Source organism: Notothenia rossii (genome assembly GCF_949606895.1).
Source record: "Notothenia rossii genome assembly, chromosome: 8".
Lineage (NCBI taxonomy): Eukaryota > Metazoa > Chordata > Actinopteri > Perciformes > Nototheniidae > Notothenia > Notothenia rossii.
Window position 1 is genome coordinate 73,077,023 of NC_136906.1, and position 23,694 is coordinate 73,100,716.

At 39.1% G+C, this 23,694-nt stretch overlaps 1 protein-coding gene and 2 long non-coding RNA genes across 3 annotated transcripts; 2 read left to right on the plus strand and 1 right to left on the minus strand.

Annotated features, from left to right (window-relative positions):
* Positions 1-1,966: 1,966 nt before the first annotated feature.
* LOC307016273 (disks large-associated protein 2) lies at positions 1,967-16,283 on the plus strand (the record flags this gene model as incomplete). Its single annotated transcript, XM_079645312.1, has 8 exons — positions 1,967-2,024; positions 2,130-2,237; positions 6,985-7,355; positions 8,338-8,423; positions 8,503-8,933; positions 9,149-9,240; positions 10,727-10,879; positions 15,316-16,283. 8 exons carry the CDS (start codon positions 1,967-1,969, stop codon positions 15,532-15,534), a joined length of 1,518 nt encoding a protein of 505 aa, XP_079501438.1. The 3' UTR covers positions 15,535-16,283.
* Positions 16,284-21,491: 5,208 nt separating this feature from the next.
* LOC307014960 lies at positions 21,492-22,084 on the minus strand. The gene is made up of 2 exons (XR_013801366.1): positions 21,957-22,084; positions 21,492-21,906 (listed from the first exon to the last, which is right to left on the minus strand). It is a non-coding gene; the product is annotated as an uncharacterized lncRNA (long non-coding RNA).
* LOC307014961 lies at positions 21,792-23,084 on the plus strand. Its single transcript, XR_013801367.1, has 2 exons — positions 21,792-21,881; positions 21,927-23,084. It is a non-coding gene; the product is annotated as an uncharacterized lncRNA (long non-coding RNA).
* The last annotated feature ends 610 nt before the right edge of the window (positions 23,085-23,694 follow it).

Sequence of the window (23,694 nt, forward strand, 5' to 3'; positions counted from 1 at the left end):
TACTCAGTTCCCATGATAAATACAACCCAGAGTCAAACAAAACAGTGTTATGAAAAGATCTGAGAGACTTCACGTCACTTTGTTACATCTTCAGCCCCCATGCTCATGTATGCAGCTCGTCAGTCATTGCACGTCATTAAGCCACGACCCACCCTGCCCTGAGTAAGAACAGCACCCCACCAGCCTTCTTTGCCAGTCTGAATCCACAACTATGGCAAGAACGGCCTCTTGCACAAATGGAGGGAGTCGGACGGGGAGGAGACGCAGTCAGAACCGTTGCAACGATTTTCATGAAATTTAAGGCTTGACCACAAAAGGAGAAAAGTTGTGCGGGGGCCTGGTTGAAAAAGCACGAGAGAGAAGGTCTGTTTCATATTCTCTGCAACAAAACTATTATCGAATGATATTACGTCACACTTTACATTAAGTCCATGTAACTACCATTGTTTTTAAAGTGCCTACATTATCAATCTGGAATCTCAGCAGAATGTATTGTGTTTACATGACTAAGTGTGAACACAATAAGTGGTAATAATTGAATTTTCCAGTATTAAGCCGTTATTCTAATTATATTTAAAGTGCAGCCGTGTACTTTCACTTCATGTAAAGTATGGCTTAAGCTCATGCCATCAAATGCAATGGCATTTAAATGCAGTAACATGGGAGATTCAGTGTGAGATCTGAAAAATGGGAATGTGAAAATTGGAACTCCACACATGCTGAAAGAAAGCATGCAATGCTTTTCAATATATTATATTGTTGCATCACCAGAGGCAGTCAGGAAATTGATAAAAAGAAAAAAGAATGTTAGACTGTCCTGCTTTTCAGTTTAACACATGTTCCTTGTCTGGGTCTCTCAGCACATGTTGTCTTTCATTTCCCTACTGTCTCAATATAATTTATGTTATAGATATACAAACAAGCCACATGACAAACATTTGACTATTCATGTTCTTGGCATTTTCCTACAGTTGTGAAGTAGGTAATTCAAATTATGATAGTCTGTGTCTCTTCTGCTTAGTCTTTGTTTGTTCATTACTTTTTTTAGCCTTAAAATCCCCCAAAAATGTTCTGTGGCTCTCTCAGGAGACACACTGTACTGAAAATATAATACTTAATACTTGAATATTTGTTATTTCTTTCAATAATATCCATGATTGGAAAATATTAATTGTCTTGCCATTTAAAAATGGTAATGGTGAATTGGGAAAATGTTAATTATTAATTGATTCAAACCTTAATTTAAAAAATGTTACTTGTTTTTCATATTTTTGTTTGAATGTCTGCTACATGTCTCATTTGTATAATATGATACGGTGTCACTGTCTGTTTTCAGAATCAGATGATGCATGTTATTTCATGCCTGATAAGTAAGGACTGATCTTTAGACAATAAGACATAGTCAACACATTAGTGCAATGCCATTGGCAAAGTTCCTAACAATCATGGCCAACATTGACTCTTTAAAAGGCTCTAGTCTTTTTGTTTGCTTAAGAAAATTAAGTTGATTTCCATTTTTCTTCAAATTCAGTCAATTTTGTATCATATTGTGCCACCTACTTAATTAATTGTAATGCAAAAATATGTTTCTTGACAACATTAAGAGCTAAAACAAAAACAAAAGTACACACAAACCAAATCTGGACAAATACATATTCCAATGTCCATGACACCTAGGCCTTGGAGAATGTTTGCCAATAAGCATTGCCCACACCACGAAGTTGCGAGTTTTGTCAGTGCCATAAAAATGTCTGCATTTGAGACAGAAACACAGCAAATGCTGGATAATGAGTTTTACCCAGAAATCAGCATGTTTCCTTTTCCCCTTGAGGTGCTGAATCAGTAGGACTGTAAAGGTAACTAACTGAAATGAAATCATTTCATGCCAATTGGGCTTTCAATTGGGCTTTCTCTTAACATTTAGGAAAGAAAACATTGATGTAACCCAAAACACTTTAAATTAAGCATGTCTGTGTTTCTCTCTCTCTCCCTGCCTGTTACTGACTGCATTAACAACTGGATAGGTAAAAATAAAACATTGTGTAAATATTTTTCAATGAGCTTTAGACCTTTTTGGAGTGAGTTTTGGTAGGTATAGATATAGGATTTACTGTTGGTGTGCATTATAGTGTTTTATACCTGCATTGCTGTTGCTAACTGGTGTTGTCTGCTCCTCGTAGGGATTCAGTTTCGTCTACCTTCTTCCTGTAGTGTGGACCGCGCTCAGCCACCTCCAGGTACCACTCCATCTCTTCTGTTTTCTTCCATGCTAGCACGTTACTTTGCCAGTTGCAGTAATATATCCATGGGATTTGTTAGCGGGGCTCCTTCACTCCTGCAAATGAGAGAACAAGAAAGAGCGAGATAAGTTAACCTTCTTTCTTGTGAATGGTGAAGAAACACAACTGTTACGTTTACTATTAACTAATAAGCTTTGTTTCAAGTTTGTATTGTAATACATCACTCTAATTAATTTGCATTCTGCAGGGTAGCTTGTGAATTTTACTCCAGGTGTGACTAAAGTCTTATTTGAGTGTTGATTATATTTCACATCATCAATCCAAATCTGTAAAGTAATTACATTTATTAAATTAATGTAGTGTAGTAAAAGTACGCTATTTACCTCTTATAGTAGGGCCTAGTGGAGTAGAAGGACACAGAAGCAAACAATTGAAATACTCAAGTAAAGTACAAGTGCCTCAAAATTGAACTTAGGTACAGTACTTGAGTGAATCTACTTAGTTGTGAAAATTAAACACTCAACATCTGTAAGCTTGAAAGTAAAAAGCTTGCGGAGGACGGCCGTTTACGTCACTTAACATCCACTTGATTTTCAGTTAGCTGACGTTAAAAATGGCTACAAAAAAGTCAAGCTAGTAATCTTAAAACAAATCCAAACAACCATGCAAAGTTTAAAACCATGTCAGCAATATTTCTCGTTCCGTTCAAGGTTTACTTGAATCACAATTTTCTCCAATATTGCAACAACAAAAAAAGGCTAATTTATGGCTAAAACCTCTTTGTAGCCTAAGCAACACACGTAACGTCGCTAGCTCACCTGTGTCCGTAATTTAGTCGGTTTGACATATTTGACGTTGGTCGAACGCTATATAATACGCAACGTAAACAACGTCAACAGGAAGTGTGTATTTAGCTCGCTCGATGCTAACTAATGGTGCTAACAGAGAATAAGGGGATTCATCTGGTGAAATATCTTTGTATTGTTTTTATCTATTGTTATAGAGTCATAAATGTATCGTAGATTAATGTGCCGAGATCTCTTTCAAGGAATCCATTAATTTATGTTATATTTATTTATATATTTTTCTGTAAAAAAAATAAAAAAAATGCATGATGAATAAATATATATATTTTGAATTGCCTGTGGGAAGATCCCAGATCTCCTTCAAATAACTTACTTTGTCCAACGCACAGTCGAAAACAAATTGATAGCCTAGGGCCAAGGCTACAAGAGACAATTTTGATCCAATGTGACGTTGGTGCTGGTGCTTTAGTTACAATTTAAACAATTCATATATTATCAAAGTAGTCATCAATTAATTTCCTGAAGATCAGTCAGTTGATTAATTAGACTAACGGCCCGTCCACACGGCAGCGTGCGTTGAAGCTTCAACGCTTCTGCCCATACACTTTGAATGGGGTGACGTCACTTTTCACCGAACTGCATTGTGGGAAGCGAAGCGGAGCTTTGCTGTCTTTGCTGCGTTGCTTCAACGGAGATGCTTCCCATTCACTTTGAATAGGGTGACGTCAAGCTTTGGCGAACTGCATTGTGGTTCCGTCGCGTCGCTTTGCCTCCTTCGAAAGTTGAGAAAGTTCAACTTTCCAAGCTTTGAAGGAAGCGCCAGCCAATCAAATCATATGCCAGTACACTCGCTAGCCAATCAAACCGCGTGCTTCTGTGTCCGGGGCGGGAGATGAATGTGATTGGTTGTTGGTTGCGCCAGACACGGCCAGCGGCAAGCTTCAACGTGACGTAACCGTGTGGACGATAGTCTGCTGCTCCCCAAACACATGATTTGATAAGCCTTGTGTGATGCTTGCTGTCGATTCACTTTGTTAATGAAGTTAGAAAAAAGCTATCAGAAAAATGTGATGGTCAGTGACGAGAGCAAGGAGATTAGATGAGTGTGTTCATTGTTGGTCAGTATGTGTTTCGATGCAGAAGCATGTTCTTCGTCTAAGCTGAAGGGGGCCAATCATGTGTCTAAATGCATGTTATGAAGGCAGAAAATACAAGGGCCCCCACTGTTTACTTGCAATACTACAAAAGCTTTTAAGCAGAGCAGCAACACTATTTCATAACATGACATTCAGGTCCATTTAGTCTTGGCTGAACCTCCAGTGTGTGGGCCTGTTTACTGAACTGCCCAGCGCAGCAGTGCAAAACCAAACAATCACATTCAAACACAGCAGGGCACAACTGACTACACAAAGGTGAGGATGCTTCCCTGGACTATATGATCAAATATTTAACTAAATCTGTAGTGTTTTAAAAGATGCATTTGTTCTTCAGTTGTTGTTTGTCTTTTGTCTTTAGGTGCCCCAACTTAATGCTGAAAATGACTAAGCCTTTACCTTATGGGTCTATCATGTAGAGAGCATACAAGACAGGAGTTGTGACTGCATGGTTGCATTATTTAAGGATTTCCTTCCTCTTGTTAATCTGAAACACTTTGTGATTTCTTCAAAGTCAGGACAAAAGATCTCGAACATGTTAAGCAGCAGACTTTTTATTTCCATATTTTAAGGCTTGGGTTGTTTCCTTCCTGACTTTGAATGAGCTACACCACCTTGAGTACAGTACGTAGCCTGGATTGAGTCACAGAGACATGCAAACCTCATTAGCTGTTATTCTACTAGTGTTAATGTAAACTGCTAATGTTTTTACTCTTTGGGGAAAACACAAGATTAGCAGATAGATTTACTTTTAGATACAATAACTATTAGTTACTATTATTACTGCTTCATTCATGTTCAAGCATGTTTGTAGCTATATAAGGGGTAGATTTCACTTTAATGACTTGGTAGACATCTTTTGTATATGACAGTCTATAGGAGGACATCTGGTGCCCAGTCAATGTTATTGCAAGGCATTTTGATTTGCTTTTTTTAGATTGAGCAGGGCAATTTTCTCAGAGTCTCATTGTGGGGTGATATGACAGCCCAGTAGGAGTCAGCTAATTAAATGCCTTCTCTAAACAATGTTACCCGTAGCAAATAATTGTGTAATTTTCCCCAGCACATTAACGCGTTTGCAAATGTCAATCCATTTAGGCAAGCATAAAGTAAATGAATGAACTGCTGGGGAAGTGTGTAGCGCTGATGATGGGCTAATTTAGAGTCTAATCATTTCCCTACTGAGGGACTACAGTCACATTCATTACTTCTGCAAAGGACTGTTGAATTTATTGTCTGTTTGATCATCCTCATTAGTTCTAAACAAAATATTATCTTATGTACAGGCATGCTTTCAATTGGAAAAACGTAAAGATAGTGGAAAATAGGTTTCGTAGTCATGGTAGGTTAAATCTAAAGTGTTTAATATCTAAACAACAATTGTAATTCATCACTTTCATTTGAATCAAAGGGGATAAACTCAACCATAATAAATATAGGAATTAAAAAACTGACTATATCTAAATAACAGATGAATTAAGAGTTCATCTTCAAATCAATGAATTTGGACTCACACACCATACAAATGATGATAATGACAAAAGTTAAAATATTGAATTGAATGTGTTGTATTGGCAAATGAGAAGAAAAACAGATACTGGATAAATGCTGAGGTTTATTATTATTATTATAGGTCACATGTATAATTCCTATCTCATTCTAAGGTGCCTGTACCCTATTCCACTTTGAAAGTAATTCAAATGGGTAAAAATAGGACGTATTGAGTTGCGTACTGAATGAGTCACAGCGCTGTTTTTATTTTGGTATAACACCCACAGTGTCTTGCAGAACAGCAGCTCCTTTAAGTTGGAAGGAAGTCAAGTCTGTGACTAGATTTAGCTTAACCGAGTCCCCAGTGGTTTTTTAATTTCTCCTTGCACTTAATTACCTGTAATCCAAAGCGGTTTATATGTGAATGTGTTTGGGTGTGTGGGGCTCGGTCTGCACCTGTCACTACGCAGCATGTTAGAGTAGGCAGAGCAACAACAACAACCTTTCTGCATCAGGTATATTGTATGATGAATCTTACAATTGAATAGCAATACATGAGGAAATGAATAGATGACATCACAAGGTAACGACTAAGTGAATTGAAGATACTCACTGTAGGGTTGAATAACGCTCAGGGGCTTTAATACGACTGTCTTTATAATTCTTATACATGTAAAGAAGGGTTTATTTGTGATTAAATCCCATTCAAGGTTACCGTTCTAAAACAACTTTGTGAATGGGGTTTATTATCAATCAAGACTGGATTCATTGTTTATTTAGCCAAGTGTTGAAGATAGTGGCCATAGAAATATCTTCCTTCTTTAGATACGAAATAAGTCAGACATGACTACGGCCATTTGCAGCTCACATCAAAACAATCTAGCTTTTTACTGAACTGTTCTTTTAAGTGAGTGTTTTATCATAGCTATGGAAAAAATATCCAGCAAGTGAAGATGGTACGTTTCCAGCTCTGCTGCGAGGTCCATCTGGATGGATTACCATCACATTCTCATTTGCACTTACACGAGCAAATCTTTCCCATAATCCTTCATTGCACTTCCCTAATAAACACGATTACAAAGCTGCTGTTGCTTTCCACCTTACCGACATTTCCCCTGCTTTAAGAGCTAAACTGCTTCTCTCCCATAATGCCCTGACGCTCTTCTGTCACAGGCTGTGTGATACAGGTGAACAGCAGCACTTGGCCTTTGTCAGCTTCCTGCCACATTTTATTTTATCGTCTACCCTTGTCTTGCCTTGTCCTCGTCCTCTCATCCTGCTTGTGCTATGCAGCGGTATCATATCCTCCCAGTTACAAGAAGACTCCACCTCCTGTGCCCCCGCGCACCACCACCACCAAGCCTCTTATCTCTGTGACAGCCCAGAGCAGTACAGAGTCCACCCAAGATGCCTATCAGGAGGGCAGGCATCCACAGGGCGGTCTGTGGACCACGGACAGCCTCGGACGTCCCATCTACAGCTCCATGGGCTCCATGGACAGCCTGGACAGCACCAAGGCAGTCACCATGGCCATGGAGTCAGCAGCAGGCAAGAGGCATGCATCTTTGGGCAGCCACACTTCCGTCCAGACATGCGATAAAGCAGTGCTGGTGTCCAAGGCTGAGGAGTACCTCAAAACCCCACGCTCATCTATCGGGATACAGGTGAGAACAGATCTGACAATGGCCCTCGTTTCACTGATGTGTGAATATCTCTCTGCTAATAACACCAATCTCATCTGTCTTCTTCTATCTAGCCCTGGCGGAAAGGATAATTCCCCTTTCCTCAGTTTAATATTCATTAGATAATAATATTCATGAGAGCTGTCCTTTAAAATCCAGTGGAACTATCTCTCAGAGTTCTCAGTAAAATCACTTTTAAATCATTCAAATACACTTTTTGATAGCCAAAGAACACACCACTTTTAAATTGATTTAGGTAGTTGTTTCAATAACTTGCACCATTGTCCAATTTCATGGTAAGAAGACTAGGTTTCTTTATGGAAGATTTTATCTATATTCAAATATCCCAGGAGACTACGAAATCTTGAACTGGCAAAAAAACTACAGTGCAGATTTGCAAATCTTGTCTTTTTGAGAGGGTAATACAAATTCCCAAATGTACCAATTTGTGTGAAGCACTATACAAGGTTTGAAAGGCTTCCTGACCTTTACAAGTGTCTGTATTACGTGACACGGACTCATACGGAGAGAGCAGTGATTAAGAATAAAAGGAGGATCTCTCTAAAAAATATTTCATTACAGATGGAGACTTGGATCTTCTCTAATAATAAACAAATCTAGCATACATAAAGTCAATGGTAGCCATGTGCATCTGTGCTTTGTGGCGTCTGTTTATTTCAGTTATTAATAATAATAATAATAATGAGTACGTTAGCTCACGTAAGTAGTAGTAAGCATTTGCTTCCTCCTGCTCCCTTTCTGACACTTATCATTATTATGAATAGTTTTTTGTTGAATATGTAAATATTATTATGAATATTGATAAATACTGTATTCTAACAATACGGCATTCTGTTTTTCACATTTATTATTTTGTATTTGTTTTTTTAAATCTGTTCGAAATAAAGATGAAAATGAAAATGAAATGATGGTTGGATTGTTTTCCATCGTCTGTATTTACCAGGTGGAAACTGCGACGGACTCTGAGACTGAAAGTAAAGGCCTTCCTCAGTTCCATTCGATAGGGATCCAGGTGGAGGATCACAAACGGTATGCGTTTCAGAGTAAAGAAACATAATGTCCATTGTCTCAGCGTAATGAAGTTGCATTGTCTCTTTAACTTTCGTAGGCAAGGGAGGTTCAAGCGCTCCAACAGTGTGACCACTGCAGTACAAGCTGACATGGAGTTGGAGGGCTTTCCCTCCATGGAGGACAAGGGCCTGCAGTTCGGCGGAGGCTTCGGTCGCCACTCTGAGCCCAGCACGCCCACACAGTACGGGGCTATCCGCACGGTGCGCACACAGGGCCTGTTCAGCTACAGGGAGGACTACCGGCCCTCCAGCGGGCACTCCAGCCCGCAGCCTGAACCCTGGCTGGTCCAACCCAGTCTGGAGAGCACCGAGACGGGCCGGGTGTCCCCCCTCCGCAGGGACGGCAGCTGGTTCATGCAGCTCCTTCACAATGAAACCAAGCGGCTGGAGGGATGGTGCAAAGAGATGGAGAGGGAAGCAGAGGAGCACGACCTGACGGAGGAGAGTGAGTGTCCCGACTCTATTCTTGGTAAAGCAGGGGCTGCTTTTCTGTTGTCTGAGGTCAATGCTTTCATTATATTTGCAAAAAAGTGCATGTTGACATTGACAATGTATCGTGATAGGCGTGTTTTGAACAGATTGGATCCTTGTGAATGACTGAAAGACATGTTTCCCTTTGCCAAGCTGTTAGTATTAAACCAGAATCCCTTTTTTTCTCTGTCTCTCTCTTACTATTTCTGCAAGTCCTAGGAAAAATCCGGAGTGCGGTGGGAAGTGCTCAGCTACTAATGTCTCAAAAGTTTCAGCAGTTCTACTGGCTATGTCAGCAGAATCTGGTGAGTATATGTTTGTGAACAAGAACACTGTATCAACCTACATGCTCTTAATGTGTCACACAGAAAACGTTCCTCTTTCTCAAAGCTGTGAGAAGGTGCTCAGCCGGAAGCTGCATTTGTTCACCTTCCAAAAATAGACCAAAGGGATCAATAGTGAAGCAGTCCTTCTGCTGCTATTGACCCCACAGTAAACGAAAGGGGAATTCCAATAGGAAGCAGCACCTGTGTCGAGGCCATCCATTAGGCACGGAGGCAGCCGTTTGAATGCGACTCCAGAATTTGAATAATGGACTGCCACACTGTCTCACTGTTTAGTCCTCATGTCACGTCGACTGGAAACTCATACCTTTTCTAATATGAACTATCCACAGAGTGGGCATATATCAGAGACTGATAGCATCGTGAGGGGGAATGTTTCTGCAGATACAGTAGAGAGAGTCTGTGAGAGAGACAGGCAGGCACTTAATCATACCTTACAAAAGCATCGCTCATTTTTTTGTGAATGAAATGCAGAACCTAGTTGAGGTGGGTCAAATCTGCTCTCTTTTGTGCAGACAAGTGTGTGCCTTTGGTGTGTTGTTCTCTTTGGATGGTTTTGGGCCGCAATCTCTCCCCATAGATAGTGGCATGATGAATTAAGTCTAACATCGGTAGTGACAAGCCTTAGATTGCCCTGAGCTTTCAGACGTGTCTGAATAACTCTGTTTTTCTTCTGGATAGAAAGGGGACTGCATGATGTGTCGATAAAACGCTCCAAACGTGCTTTGAAGTTTGACTTGACAGACCCTTTCTTGGTCTGGGATCACATAGATTCTGTGGTAATGAGTCAGTCTGTGGCTGCCTGATGAGATGAGTGTGAGTTGTGGTCTACAGCCCACTGGGTACAGGAGGTATCAAGAACACCAACGCACCACAGACATGCAGCAAGAATGTTGTCATTTATATTGTACATAAAACGGATTAATCTGCAAATTACAGTAGAATTTAATAACAGTATTAATGTTGTTTTCTAATTCTACAGCAGTTACAATTCTTCACCTGTGCTCAGTCCTCCTTTTTGTTAAATTGTTGTTGGTGAAAAAACATGTTCACTTCCCCCTTTGTTCTCTGCATTAAACCATAGAAATGACATTTTAAGAGTAAATAAAAATCACTGTTGCTTCAGAACTCAATGGACCATATCTGCTGTTGTAAAAAAGATGCATAAAAAAGGGAGTCAGTCCAGGTTACAAACAAATGTTGGTGTTGTGCTGCCACACAGTGGTGGGAATGGTGAATGTCTTAAAGTAAGTTGTACTTTTGAATATAGACTTGGTAGATTTAGTCAAATATGTATTTCAAGCTTTCCGAGTATCATGGTGGTACAGTATAATGCTGGTTCATGAAATGTAGTAACAGTTTAAGGTTACAAAGACAGGAAATCATTTAATTTGAGTTAAAAAAATTAAATAAAAACTCACAACATTTCGTACTGCTGTTTCTTCAGGACCCCAGTGCCATGCCCAGACCCACTTCTCAGGACCTGGCTGGGTTCTGGGACCTCCTGCAGCTCTCCATCGATGACGTCACTGCCAAGTTTGATGAGCTGCAGCTGATCAAGAGCAACGGCTGGCAGCTGGTGGAGAGCCCAGAGAAGCAGGTACAACTGGGATTCAAACACATGATGATTAGTCCTAATGGGCTGCAGATGAACTCACTCAGCTTTTGAGAAAACTACAGTCACAACAATTGCCTTCTTTTTTTAGGTTTGTGACCAGCGGGGGGGTTAATCACTCTCATCATAACACTGCAGGGACAATGTGAGGAGGCAACATCAGTTCAGCCTAAAACAGCTAGTAGCATCATCTCAAATATTATATTTAAAAAATCTGTTTTATCCCCACATCAATTTAGGACAATATTATTGTAACGGAACACCATGTTTTTGGTCTGCGGTATGTTAAATAACTTTGTGAACAGTGGCACTCAATGGCGCATGTTTCCCATAGTACACTTTGTATTATCCCTGAACACACATCAAACTTTTGTGCACAAACTTATCTTGTGCCCTCATTGGTCATGTGCGTGTTCGTGTGTGTTGGAGGAGGGGCTCTGTAAGGAACTGGCAGATTTTCTCCGGTCGTGTATTTTCAAATTCTAGCGATCTCGAGCCGGTTTCTCCAAAAGTACCTACCCCACCTTTAACTGTGAAATTACAGTTATACAAATATGAACCAAAAGATACACTGAACAAACATATAAATGCAACACTTTTGTTTTTGCTCCCATTTTTCATGAGATGAACTCAAAGATCTAAAACATTTTCTAAATACACAAAATAACCATTTCTCTCAAATATTGTTCACAAATCTGAAAAAATCTGTGATAGTGAGCACTTCTCCTTTGGCGAGATAATCCATCCCACCTCACAGGTGTGGCATATCAAGATGCTGATTAGACAGCATGATTATTGCACAGGTGTGCCTTAGGCTGGCCACAATAAAAGGCCACTCTGAAACGTGCAGTTTTGCTTTATTGGGGGGGTCTGGGGGGGTCCGAAAACCAGTCAGTTTAACCCTAACCCTAACATGTCACCCATTGAGCATGTTTGGGATGCTCTGGATCGGCGTATACGACAGCGTGTTCCAGTTCCTGCGAATATCCAGCAACTTGGCACAGCCATTGAAGAGGAGTGGACCAACATTCCACAGGCCACAATCAACAACCTGATCAACTCTATGTGAAGGAGATGTGTTGCACTGCGTGAGGCAAATGGTGTTCACACCAGATACTGACTGGTTTTCGGACCCCCCCAGACCCCCCCATTAAAGCAAAACTGCACGTTTCAGAGTGGCCTTTTATTGTGGTCAGCCTAAGGCACACCTGTGCAATAATCATGCTGTCTAATCAGCATCTTGATATGCCACACCTGTGAGGTGGGATGGATTATCTCGGCAAAGGAGAAGTGCTCACTATCACAGATTTTTTCAGATTTGTGAACAATATTTGAGAGAAATGGTTATTTTGTGTATATAGAAAATGTTTTGGATCTTTGAGTTCATCTCAAGTGTTGCGTTTATGTTTGTTCAGTGTAGAATAATGCACTACGTTGTTGTTTCACTGCAGGTTGTGGCTTTTGTGCCATCTTACTTGTGTTGCTATTAATCACAGGTTAAGCCTTGAGGTAGGCAAAATAAAAAACATTTGGATGATCAAACCATCCAGTTAAACCACCAACACTAAACAGCTGAAATGAAAGCAGATCGGTGGGAGCGGTTCTTGTAGATGAGGAAGCTGCATTTACAAGAAGCCCATTTCGATGTTAATGTGGCTTTAGAGATAGACTTGCTCCTCCAGGGCACTCGGATAATTATCTCCATGCTACAGTTGTAGTTGTGCGGGAGTCATTGCAAGCTCCATGAAGCTGAGCCCAAACAGAGACACAGATGCTCTGTATCGGGCTTCTCTCCTTCACGGTCTAACACCATGCAGTTAGAAAAAGCTTGCATTACATTCAAAGGATTTTGGTTTATTAGTGTGTTCAAATTGGAAGGGTAATGTTCTGGCTGTATAACAATTGAACGTTTCTGTAGTTTCTTTTGTCTGAGAACACAGTTTCACGAGCTGCATCCGAAGCTCTTAAATGGCATCCATGTTTCCCTCACTTGCGTCTTGTCTTTGAGACCCTCGCACCAGGGATTCATGGAGAGACAAGAGAACATGTGTTTTAAGAGCAATAGGATGTCTTTGCAGTCACATAAATGTCTCACATGGTCTCTAATGGCTTTCATCGTGGCCTTGGTCTGTCCCAAACATACACATGTACCCAAGATCATTAAAGTATATACAGTGGGGCAAAAAAGTATTTATTCAGCCACCAATTGTGCAAGTTCTCCCACTTAAAAAGATGAGAGAGGCCTGTCATTTCTTGTGATCATTTTGACCCCACGGGGTGAGATCTTGCGTGGAGCCCCAGATCGAGGGAGATTATCAGTGGTCTTGTATGTCTTCCATTTTCTAATAATTGCTCCCACAGTTGATTTCTTCACACCAAGCTGCTTACCTATTGCAGATTCAGTCTTCCCAGCCTGGTGCAGGTCTAAAATTGTGTTTCTGGTGTCCTTTGACAGCTCTTTGGTCTTGGCCATAGTGGAGTTTGGAGTGTGACTGTTTGAGGTTGTGGACAGGTGTCTTTTATACTGATAACGAGTTCAAACAGGTGCCATTAATACAGTTAACAAGTGGAGGACAGAGGAGGCTCTTAAAGAAGAAGTTACAGGTCTGTGAGAGCCAGAAATCTTGTTTGTATGTAGATGACCAAATACTTATTTTACAACATAATTTGCAAATAAATTCTTTAAAAATCAGACAATGTGATTTTCTGGATTCTTCTTCTCATTCTGTCTCCCAAAGTTGAGGTATACCTAGGATGACAATGACAGGCCTCTCTCATCTGTTTAAGTGGGAGAACTTGCACAATTGATGGCTGACTAAATACTTTTTTGCCCCACTGTACAAGCTTATAGCAGTATGTATTCAAAGACGTGCACTCCATCATGAACAAACCTCCTAATAGCATTTCATTTATCTGCAGTATTTCCTTAAGCCTCTCTGCCAGTGTTTCCTTGCTTCCTTGTGTTCTTGTGCAGAGATATTATTTTTCCCTGATGAGTAAATGTAAAAAGGACCAAACTATATAAAACAGTCCTCACGAATGAACAAAACATTGTTGTCAATTGTATTATGTGTTGTAGAGGAAGTGTTTAATGCAGAGAAATCACTTCGCAGTTATCTATGATGACTGATAAGATTGAGAAGTGCTTTTAAATAAAACTTTTCAACATATTTTGAATTTGTATTGTTGAGCTGCAGATCACTGACTGAGTCTTTGGTTTGCATTTCCACCCTGTGAAATATTTGATTTAAACATTTTAGCAAAGTGTATTGGACATGAAATGGTCAAACTTAAAAGATGGTTTGATGAAAATAAGTTAACCCTAAATTTGAATAAAACGAAGTTTATGGTTTTTGCTAATAGAAAAAAAAAGATGAAAACATTTCACTGTCCATTGACGGAGAAAGGGTTTCTGAATTTCGATTCTTAGGTGTGACACTGGATGCCACAGAGAGCCTGACATGGAAATCACAAATAGCACATAAAACGAAAGTGTCTAGGAATATTTCTGTTCTAAACAAGGCAACGTATTTGCTAGATTACAAGGCATTGAGAATGTTGTACTGTTCAATCATTTTTCATTTATTGTATAGAAGTGTGCAACACGTATATGAGCAACATAAAGCCGTTGTCAACATTACAGACAAGGGCAGTAAGAATAATACAAAAAGCTGATTCAAGAGAACACACCAACAGACTGTTTTTGAAGTCAGGACTCTTGAAACTCAAAGACATAGCTGAGCTGCAGACACCATCAGTAATGCACAGGGCAAACAGCAGAATGTTACCAGCAGATTTACAACAGTTGTTTGTTTTTGGATCAGACAAGGAAGACCACAGAAGGAAATGAAACTTTAAGCATCCTTATGCAAGGACTACTCTTAAGCAAATGTGTATTTCGGTGGTTGGTGTAAAATTGTGGAATTGTCAACAAAAGGATCTAAAGAATTGTATATGTATTTTTCAGTTAAAGAAATTGTATACATTAAGAAAGATGGGACTATACAGTATGAAGCAGAATGTGAATAAGTCTATGTACTCTGGTCCTGCATTGCTAAACATTTTTGATGTCTTTGATGTGATGTCTGTTCTTTATTTACAGGTCCCATTGTTATTGTTGTTGATATTGTTGTTATTGTTCATTATTATTAAGCGCCGCTCTCCACCTTCGTCTCCAGTATGACTCAGATGAGGGTGTACGGTTATGTTTGGCTGTGAACATTTCTTTTTTTATTATGAAGGGCAGACCATCTATTTTTATTTATTTGTTTAGAAAGCTCAATGGTGTTTGTAGAGACATGTTTTGTTGTTAATTATTGTACATTTGGTTATGTGCACCATGAGCAGGACAAATACAAATGAAATAATAATAAGCCTTAAAGTTGTTTGCCTTGTTTAATCTTGTCATTCTGTGCCCTAAGGAGCGGAAATGGCCGCCACCTCTTCTAAAGCGACAACCATCAAAGGGCCGAGGTGGCATCTTGCGGGAACGCTCTCTGGACCTTCAGGACCGCCAGCGACAGGAAGCGCGCAGACGCCTCATGGCCGTCAAACGAGCAGCTTCTTTCAGACAGAACTCAGCCACAGAGAGGGCAGACAGCATCGAGATCTACATCCCAGAGGCCCAGACACGGCTTTGAGGTCCACAGATTCACCTTTAGCCCCCGTTGTCCACTTCCACCCAACACCAGCTCGTGGAGTCACATCCAGCCTGCTGTCACCATCTGTCACTGCTCGTCCACTCTCTCACCACCCGTCACCATTCTCTTGGTTGTCACTACTGAAGCTACACTAGGCAAGAGTTCAGTTGTAAATGTATCATTTTGTGTCAGCTTAAGTCACAATGTGGCACTGCCGTAGGAAAAGAACGCCCCATCTCGCTTGAAAAACGATTAATACAACGTTTAAAACAAATCTCAATACTAGGAGAACTGGACAAACCACTATAAAGACATGTTGCCCCTTGAACCTTTAGTATTTTTTTAGTAAAAACTGATCCCATATCAGATTGGTCAACATGAGCCAAGTTGCCTAGTGTAGCTTTAAACCTACACGGTGCTGCACCATTAGAATGAGCTACTATACCCCCAAAATATACATTTCACCTGGTGTTTATTTCCCACCTCATATATTCAAGTTGTTGGTTAATTTTGTCATTGCCAATATTGTTAAAACCCCAGTCCTCTCCATAGTTGCCATTGCCCCACTGTGAGAAAGGGGTAAGGCTACATCTTCCACATTCAAAGTGAGACACAAAGTGCAACTTTTCTAAAGTTTCTCACCAGCAACAGTGGTCTGGAGAGGGATGTTTCCAGCAGTGATGAATCTTAGCAAGGAAAAAAAGCCTTAGAAAATGTAGATTATTGCCAAACTCCTGAAAAGAGAGCAAGTGTATTTATTATGAGGTTCAAACTCCTCACAGCCTCTGCTTTGGAGTTGGCTCAAACCTGGCAGCTTGTTGGAGACATTTCTAGCTGGGTTGTGGTTAAAAAGTCAAAATAGAAAAAGTGTTCAAATCTTCAACAGCCTCTCGGAGGTGCTGCACAACAATAACATCCATCGTTAAGCAGGCAGGCTGTAGCTGCTGACCACTGTTGCTGAATGAGATTTCAAAATAGGGCAAAAAATGAAATCCTAGACCATCATGTTAGAGTTTCCATTCATAAAAACATTCCCTCTTAGGACTTTACACGTTAAAAGCTGCTGGATACATTTCCATTGCAGAACAAATATGAATTATTAACAAAAGACAGTTTATGCGCAGCTTGGAGAAGGTGACTGTATCAAACAATGCATTTTGCACCTTATAATATTCATGTTTGTATTTCCAAGGGAAATGTAGTTTATGAAGCTCATGTGATATTGTTGCAGTTGAATTGCAAGGACAGATATGGAAACTTTACTACAGAATTTCATACTACTCTATAGATCATATACACTGCACCTTGTGTTTCTTTTATTTCCGATGCCGTTCAGGCCTCTCTTAATTACAATATTGTGATTCTAACACTTTGAACTATACTTACAGTATCTATCATATGAACAACATCACAATCTACAGTATACATTTACTACTTATAGTTGGAAACGTTGTGGGTTGATTTGACAGTGCGTTTGTCTTCAGAAACCACATCTCATATCTCACTGCATCTAACCTTTGTTCCAAGTGGGGCTTTTCAAAAGACACTTTTCTGATCTGCTCACGTAGTTTAGGAAAGACAGGTGCAAATGACACTTTAATAATATTCAGTTACTATAGTAAATGGTGCTGCTTTTTACTCTAAAACGGTTGTCCTTTACCCAGTCCTATGTGCACGCACACACACACACTCAAGGACTTTTTAAAACAGAGATTTATTAATATGGTGCCCGTCGTCTCTGATGACTTTTGGTGGATTGTGACTTTAGAAAAAGATCATCTTTGCAATGCTCTTGCCCTCAGTGATGTGAAGGAGGAGAAGGTTTTATGGGTTCACTTCCTTTCTAAACATGCAAAGAGGTTGGTGTTATTTATTTACCAGATGCGAGAGACTACAAGCTTTGACATTCCACCTTAAAAATAAAATATGCCCACCCTGAGCCAAGGGCATTCTGCTAAAGCTGGCTGAACAGACTGCATTGTACCTGTCCATATTTTATACCACAGCAACAATGTCCAACAATTTGCAGCATGCACATTCATCCTCATTTGCAGAGCTAACCCCAGCTAATGAAAACAAATGTCGATACAGGGCCACTAGAACTATGCTGCAGTGTTTAATGTTTCCCATTTTATTGTAATTAGAATAGCACTGAGTCGTGGAGGGCAGTCTGTCCGCTGTAGATGCTTGTGTGAGTGTCAGGATTATGATGGGGTTTATTTTTACTTTGAGTTTCAGTACTTCTTGCTTTGTGACGTGTGCACACCCTAAAACTGAAACCCGAACCTTACCAGACGGCCTTAACCTCATGAATGTAGAGCCCAACAAAAATGCAAAAAAAATCACTTCCTTTGAGACTGCTGAAAATCCAATTCAATTTGAACGGGAGAGAGTTCACTCCAGAATCTTATAATAAACACATTTAAGTTGTTCTAATTCATTTCGGCTTCAAGCTTAAACATGCCGTGTCACCAATATTCAGCTCGTCTCCCTGATTCTCACAGGAAGTACAGATGCTTTCGCCATTACTACGAAGGCAAAGGCGTTCATACATAAACAAAAACAGATTTTTTGTTTTACAGCATGTCAATAAAATAGAATCTGATCGATTCAAACAAGTTCCAATAAAAATTAAATTCAAGAAATTGATTAAAAGAAATGAAAACGAGAATTCATGATATAGTTACACATTTATGTAGACTGTAAAATGAATGATTATTTTCTGTGGAGTTTATATTTATATGCACCGTTAAATATATTTAGACTGGATCTCTTGTTCCAGCTGTAAATCACCTTCACTAAACCAAATTCTCACCGAGTGAACTAGTTACTAGCTTACGGTGTATATACTGAGCCCCGATATAGACGAAATAACTATTTATTGAATATAATTATACTTTGCTTAAAGATCAAATATATTATATAATTACAGATTGTTATAACAGGTTATTCTCAATGGATTGTACTTAACTTAAAAACAAATATATTTTTCCATGAAGGGGCTTTGCCTCAAACAAAACTCCATTATATTTTATTTCAGAGAAGAAGACCGTGGCTGATTCCATTTAACAACCCTCTGTAGTCAGGAAGCTAAATTATTTAAATCATTTCATTTTAATAAGCCTTGTTCTAATCATATTCAGTCTGAAGAACAGGCATCTTCTACAAAGTGTAGTGCTAAATGTTTTTTATTCAGTCTTTTTTAAATGTATGGAAATAAGGGCATAACAATGGTGGTATCTTCTTTTCCTCAATTATTCCCTAGCAGATCTTTAACAGGAAGTAACACATTCTGTATGTTTCTAATATATATATATATATAATTGACAGACTTACCTTCTTTTTGCTTGCTTGGTTGACTGTTCACACTTTTAGGGGAACAATCTTCTCACAGTACCTTGAACAAAAAAAAAAGGTGTATTACTTTAAAGTGGACACTTAATGTGAAAACCTGAAAGGAGTGACTAACATATTTTTGTATAGAAGTAAATCTAATCCGGCAGCACATGGTTGATTTAAGGCATATTTGAGTAAACACTATATACAGTAGTGCAACAAGTGTATTCCCTGTGGTGAATGTCACCAGAAGTAGAGTTAACAGATTATTCCCAGTTTAATTCATGTTTTGTAGGACAATAAAAACCTCACGCAATCTTCCACTTCCCTTGTAGGTCTATTAATATCATGAAGGAGAATTTAGTTTAAAATATTAAACACCTCGTTTATTTCACTGGTCCCGCCCCCATAGGGACAGACAGTAGCTTCTCTGATATTTGCTGACGGGCTACTTCAACACTCTGACTGCTCTTCCACCTGGCCGAACGTCAAGCAAATCAAGTCTACTTCCCACAGACTGCAAACTGTGATCCCAGTTTTTTGTAGTTTCTTATGTTGCCAGGTTGTTTGAATTGATTTCACTTTTAAACCAGTAGGCATGAGTCAAATCTGTGAAGTGTTTGTCATACGGTATGATGTTGGTTTAGCACATACAAAGGGGAACAGTAGAGTGACAATGATTGACAGGTTGCAGACTCACTGTTGGTGGCTTGTGTCAAAAATGATGTCACTTTGGTTTTTGCACCAATCATCTATCAGTAACAGACACAAAGGTGTCCTCTAACGTCACAGGGACACCAGCTGCTGCGAGGGATGAACACAACTAGAGTATGTGTGACGTGAAATACACATTTTGCGGTATCAAGCAGGGTATTCTATGATCATAGTTGTATATTTTGGGATTACTCGTCGTGAGCATTGCATCTCTGATGAAGCGCTTAATATATTTTGCTTTTTCAGGTCTGTGTCATATTTGTACCCACCGTGCTATGAGGGGCTTAGGAGTTTGGCAATTATGTACATGACAAATCCTCAGGTGCCTTACAGTTTGATCCTCATAGGCCTCTGTGAGGGAGTGTTTGGGGGTTGAGGGAAAACACCTCTCAGAGTGCAGGTTTGTTCGTGACACCATTACAAAGGGCTGGAAACTGTGCTGGGTCGGGCTGCAGGAAAACTGATTTACATTGATATTTGACTAATCCAAACATCCTACTGTAATACATACAGCACAATACAGTGTAGAGGAAATCAAAGGAGGATTTGCTAACTTTTCAGTCACACAGATGTTCTGCTTCATTAAAAACATGTGAATTGTAGAAAATGGTGATTTTAAGATCTCAGAGTGCACGTCAAATCTAGCTTAGCAATTTAACTCCTTGAAATGTCCTCATTTTCCACCTAGCTGTGATATTGTAATCTCTCGATGTTTGGCCTTTTTTTGGCATCTACAGAAACTAAGGACTGACAAACTTGACCAGCCAAAAAGTGCAATAGTGTTTTCAAACGAAGACAGGCGGGCTCACCTACAGCTATTTACCTCACGGTTATTAAGTGTGTTAGCGAACATGGTATAGTAGGAGTAGTTGTAATCTCCACAGGAACACTTTGTCATGCCTGTGTACTATGCAGCGGTACTTCTGTGGGGCGGCAGAGCTCATGCAGATCACCTTTTATTTACAGAGCACTGAAAGCACGCTGTCCATCATGCTTTACACTACAGGAGCAAAAACTCTCATTGCCATCCAGGGCTCAATCTTACCATGGTCACCGATTTACTTGTATGCTTATTCAAAGAGAATGAAGCATCTAGTTTAAAGAAAGAGTCAGCTAACTCTCAGTAATACTCCCGGTAGTTTCACTGCAAGGTCATTCGTCCTTGTTCACATCTGTTTATGCTTTGTATACGGCACGGTACGCAGCATCATATTTAACATCTTAATAGTTGTCCTGATGATAAACCTCAGAGAAGTCTGTATAGGTGCTGAATCAACTAACTTCTCTCCTTGTGATTTGCTTTCTTTTTGTTTATTCTGACAATCAGCACACACATCAAAATACACACACACACACACACACACACACACACACACACACACACACACACACACACACACACACACACACACACATTATATCCTCAAGATAGACCCCTTTTCCTTGTTTGCTTCTTGATACAGACTCCATTCAATTTCCACTGGAAGCTTTTCTCCTTGTTTCTGATACAGTTGCACTGCAAAGATGTCTTTTTGAAATGCTTGCTCTCTCTTCTCATAAATCGTGTAACTTGTGATGATCTTAGATCAGCGTTTTGTCTGTTGTCTCAATCCAAACAGCAGTCAAGAGAGTAATTATGGAACATTATTTGAAGTCACGCTTGCGTTAATACTGGGCTGTATGAGAGTGTTTCTACTCCTCAAGCAATAAGCCTAATTTACATATTTAGTTTGGCTTTTCATCCAATCTTTAGACTCTTTGTAAAGCTAAACCTGAGGGCTGTTAGGTACTGCTGGTGGTTATCGCTGCTAAAAGAAACTGTTTGACATTTTGGGAAATATGCCTATTTGTTGTCTTGGCGAGAATCAGAGAAGTCGATCGATCCCCATGTTTTTACGTTAAAAATAAAGTTACAAGCTGATTAGCAAAGCTTGGCATAAAGACTGGAAACGGGGCGATGGCTGCGTCCAGAAGTAACAAAATAGCACCTCTAAAGCTCACTTATTTTCTCATTTGATCATGTTTGTTTATTTCGTACTAAGGAGTAATATATTTATTCTGTGGTTTTGCAAGGGTTTTCCCACATAATGAAATAAATGTAAAAAAAACGAACTTCTTGTTGTTACACAGACTTTTGTATGGGACTATCAAACATGATTTAACATGTTAATTAGGGAGTTTAAGGGATGCTGGTAGGCACATTTTGTTACCGAACTGTTTCCCCTATTTTCAGTCTTTTCAGTAAGCTAAGCTAAACTAAGCTAATAAGAGGCTAAACTAAGCCAAACCAAGCTAAGGTAGGCTAAGCTAAGCTAAGCTAAGCTAAGCTAAGCTAAGCTAAGGTAGGCTAAGCTAAGCTAAGCTAAGCTAACCATCTCCTGGATGTAACTTTTCAAGTAAGCAAGTAAGAAATATGCACAAGACTAAAAGTAATAAGTAGTTGAATAAAAAGTGATAGATATACACATATGGTTATGGAATAAAGAACAATATAAATTAGGTGAGGTTAACAGCTAAAGTCAGTAAAACGTTCGAACAAGAGATTTATTTTTAGAGAAACCTACTTCCCAAAATGTCAAATTATTCCTTTGAAAGACGAATATTTTCTTATGACAATTAACTGAGAATTTTTTAATGGCGTTGTAATATTTTCCTCATACATGATTTCTGTAAGTGATTAAGGTTGATTTGACTATTCATTTGTATTTTCTTTTTTACTTGCAACCTCAGTCCGCATATACTGAGTTACCAACATCTGCTTATTTTTGGGAACTGTGTTCTACTGTATGAATGGGAGGAGAAATTAGTCGATATCTGTGCCGTTCTTTATGTTTCAAAGGTTTATGAGGAGAGAGAGAAGTCACAACTTAGTTTGCCTTTGGTGGAGAAATGTATTGTGTCGTGGCTGTGGGTAGAAATAACAAGAAGGCCTATTATGGGTTTTGCAATGTGACATGAGAACATTTAAAAAAAAGTTTGTGGTAAGCTTAAACCTATTTTGAATTGTTAGATATATCAATAATGAGGATAAATATAATGCCAAATATTCAGTATTTGTACAGAAATATACATATATAAATATATAATATATGCCTAATTTACATGGAACTATTTTCCGCTCTTGACCATGTTTTTGTTGTTTACCGTTCCTTTGTCAACATTATTTTATAAAGATCTACAGATAGCATGCAGGATAGTGAAAATGAATGTATTATTTAGTGTTTCATTGCTGTTCAGTATTACAGCACTCTACAGATCAGTTTGTGTTTGTAACATTGATTCAAGCTGAATATTTCATTTCTAGATTTGTTTACCTATAATTGTAAACTTTTTTTTTTTTTTTTTCTAAATGCAAGGTTTCAAAATGGTTTCAACTATTTATATCATTTTATCATTTTCCTGCTTTATCAATGTGGCTCGGTATATTTTGCCTCTTCTAAGTACTGCTATCAACCATCTGTTGTAAATAATTATGCAATTAAACTTTTTGAAGAAAACGGCATGGTTGTGATTGAGCGCATTTTTTTCCTGTAAGTACCAGGGGTGTGGAGCGGCTTGCAGCTGTCTTCAAGCCATGTGGGATTTTAACTCAAAGCAAAGTGATTTATGGCGAATAAACAAAACCCCAATAAAGTGTCATTTATCCTAATTCTCTATATAACAATAAACAGAAAAGCACTTGATGATGTGCAATCAAAATCAAAATCAAAAGTGTCTCATAACAATATTGGCCCCCGAGTTACAACTGTGATTAATGAAGTGACTAATTGATCAATGAAAGAGCCGTAATGAAGTAGAAACATGAACTGCTGCAAATGAAGGATCTCTGATACAGCAGACATTCAGAGGCACATTTTAGTCAGCCAAAGTAGACATTTTCAAATTAGGAACAAATATTTGATATGTGAAGTTAAATAAGTAGTAAGCCTACAATCAAATACATAACCCAGTCTCATGGCATTTTGTGTTATAGTCAAGAAATTAATTTAATCTATTGATTAGTGTTCACCAACACGATTTGTTTCGTGTCACACAGAACGAAAAGCAATGTATTTCTATTGGTAGTATATTTCGTGCCTTTCGTACCACGTCTTTTTGTCCGGTCGGGTC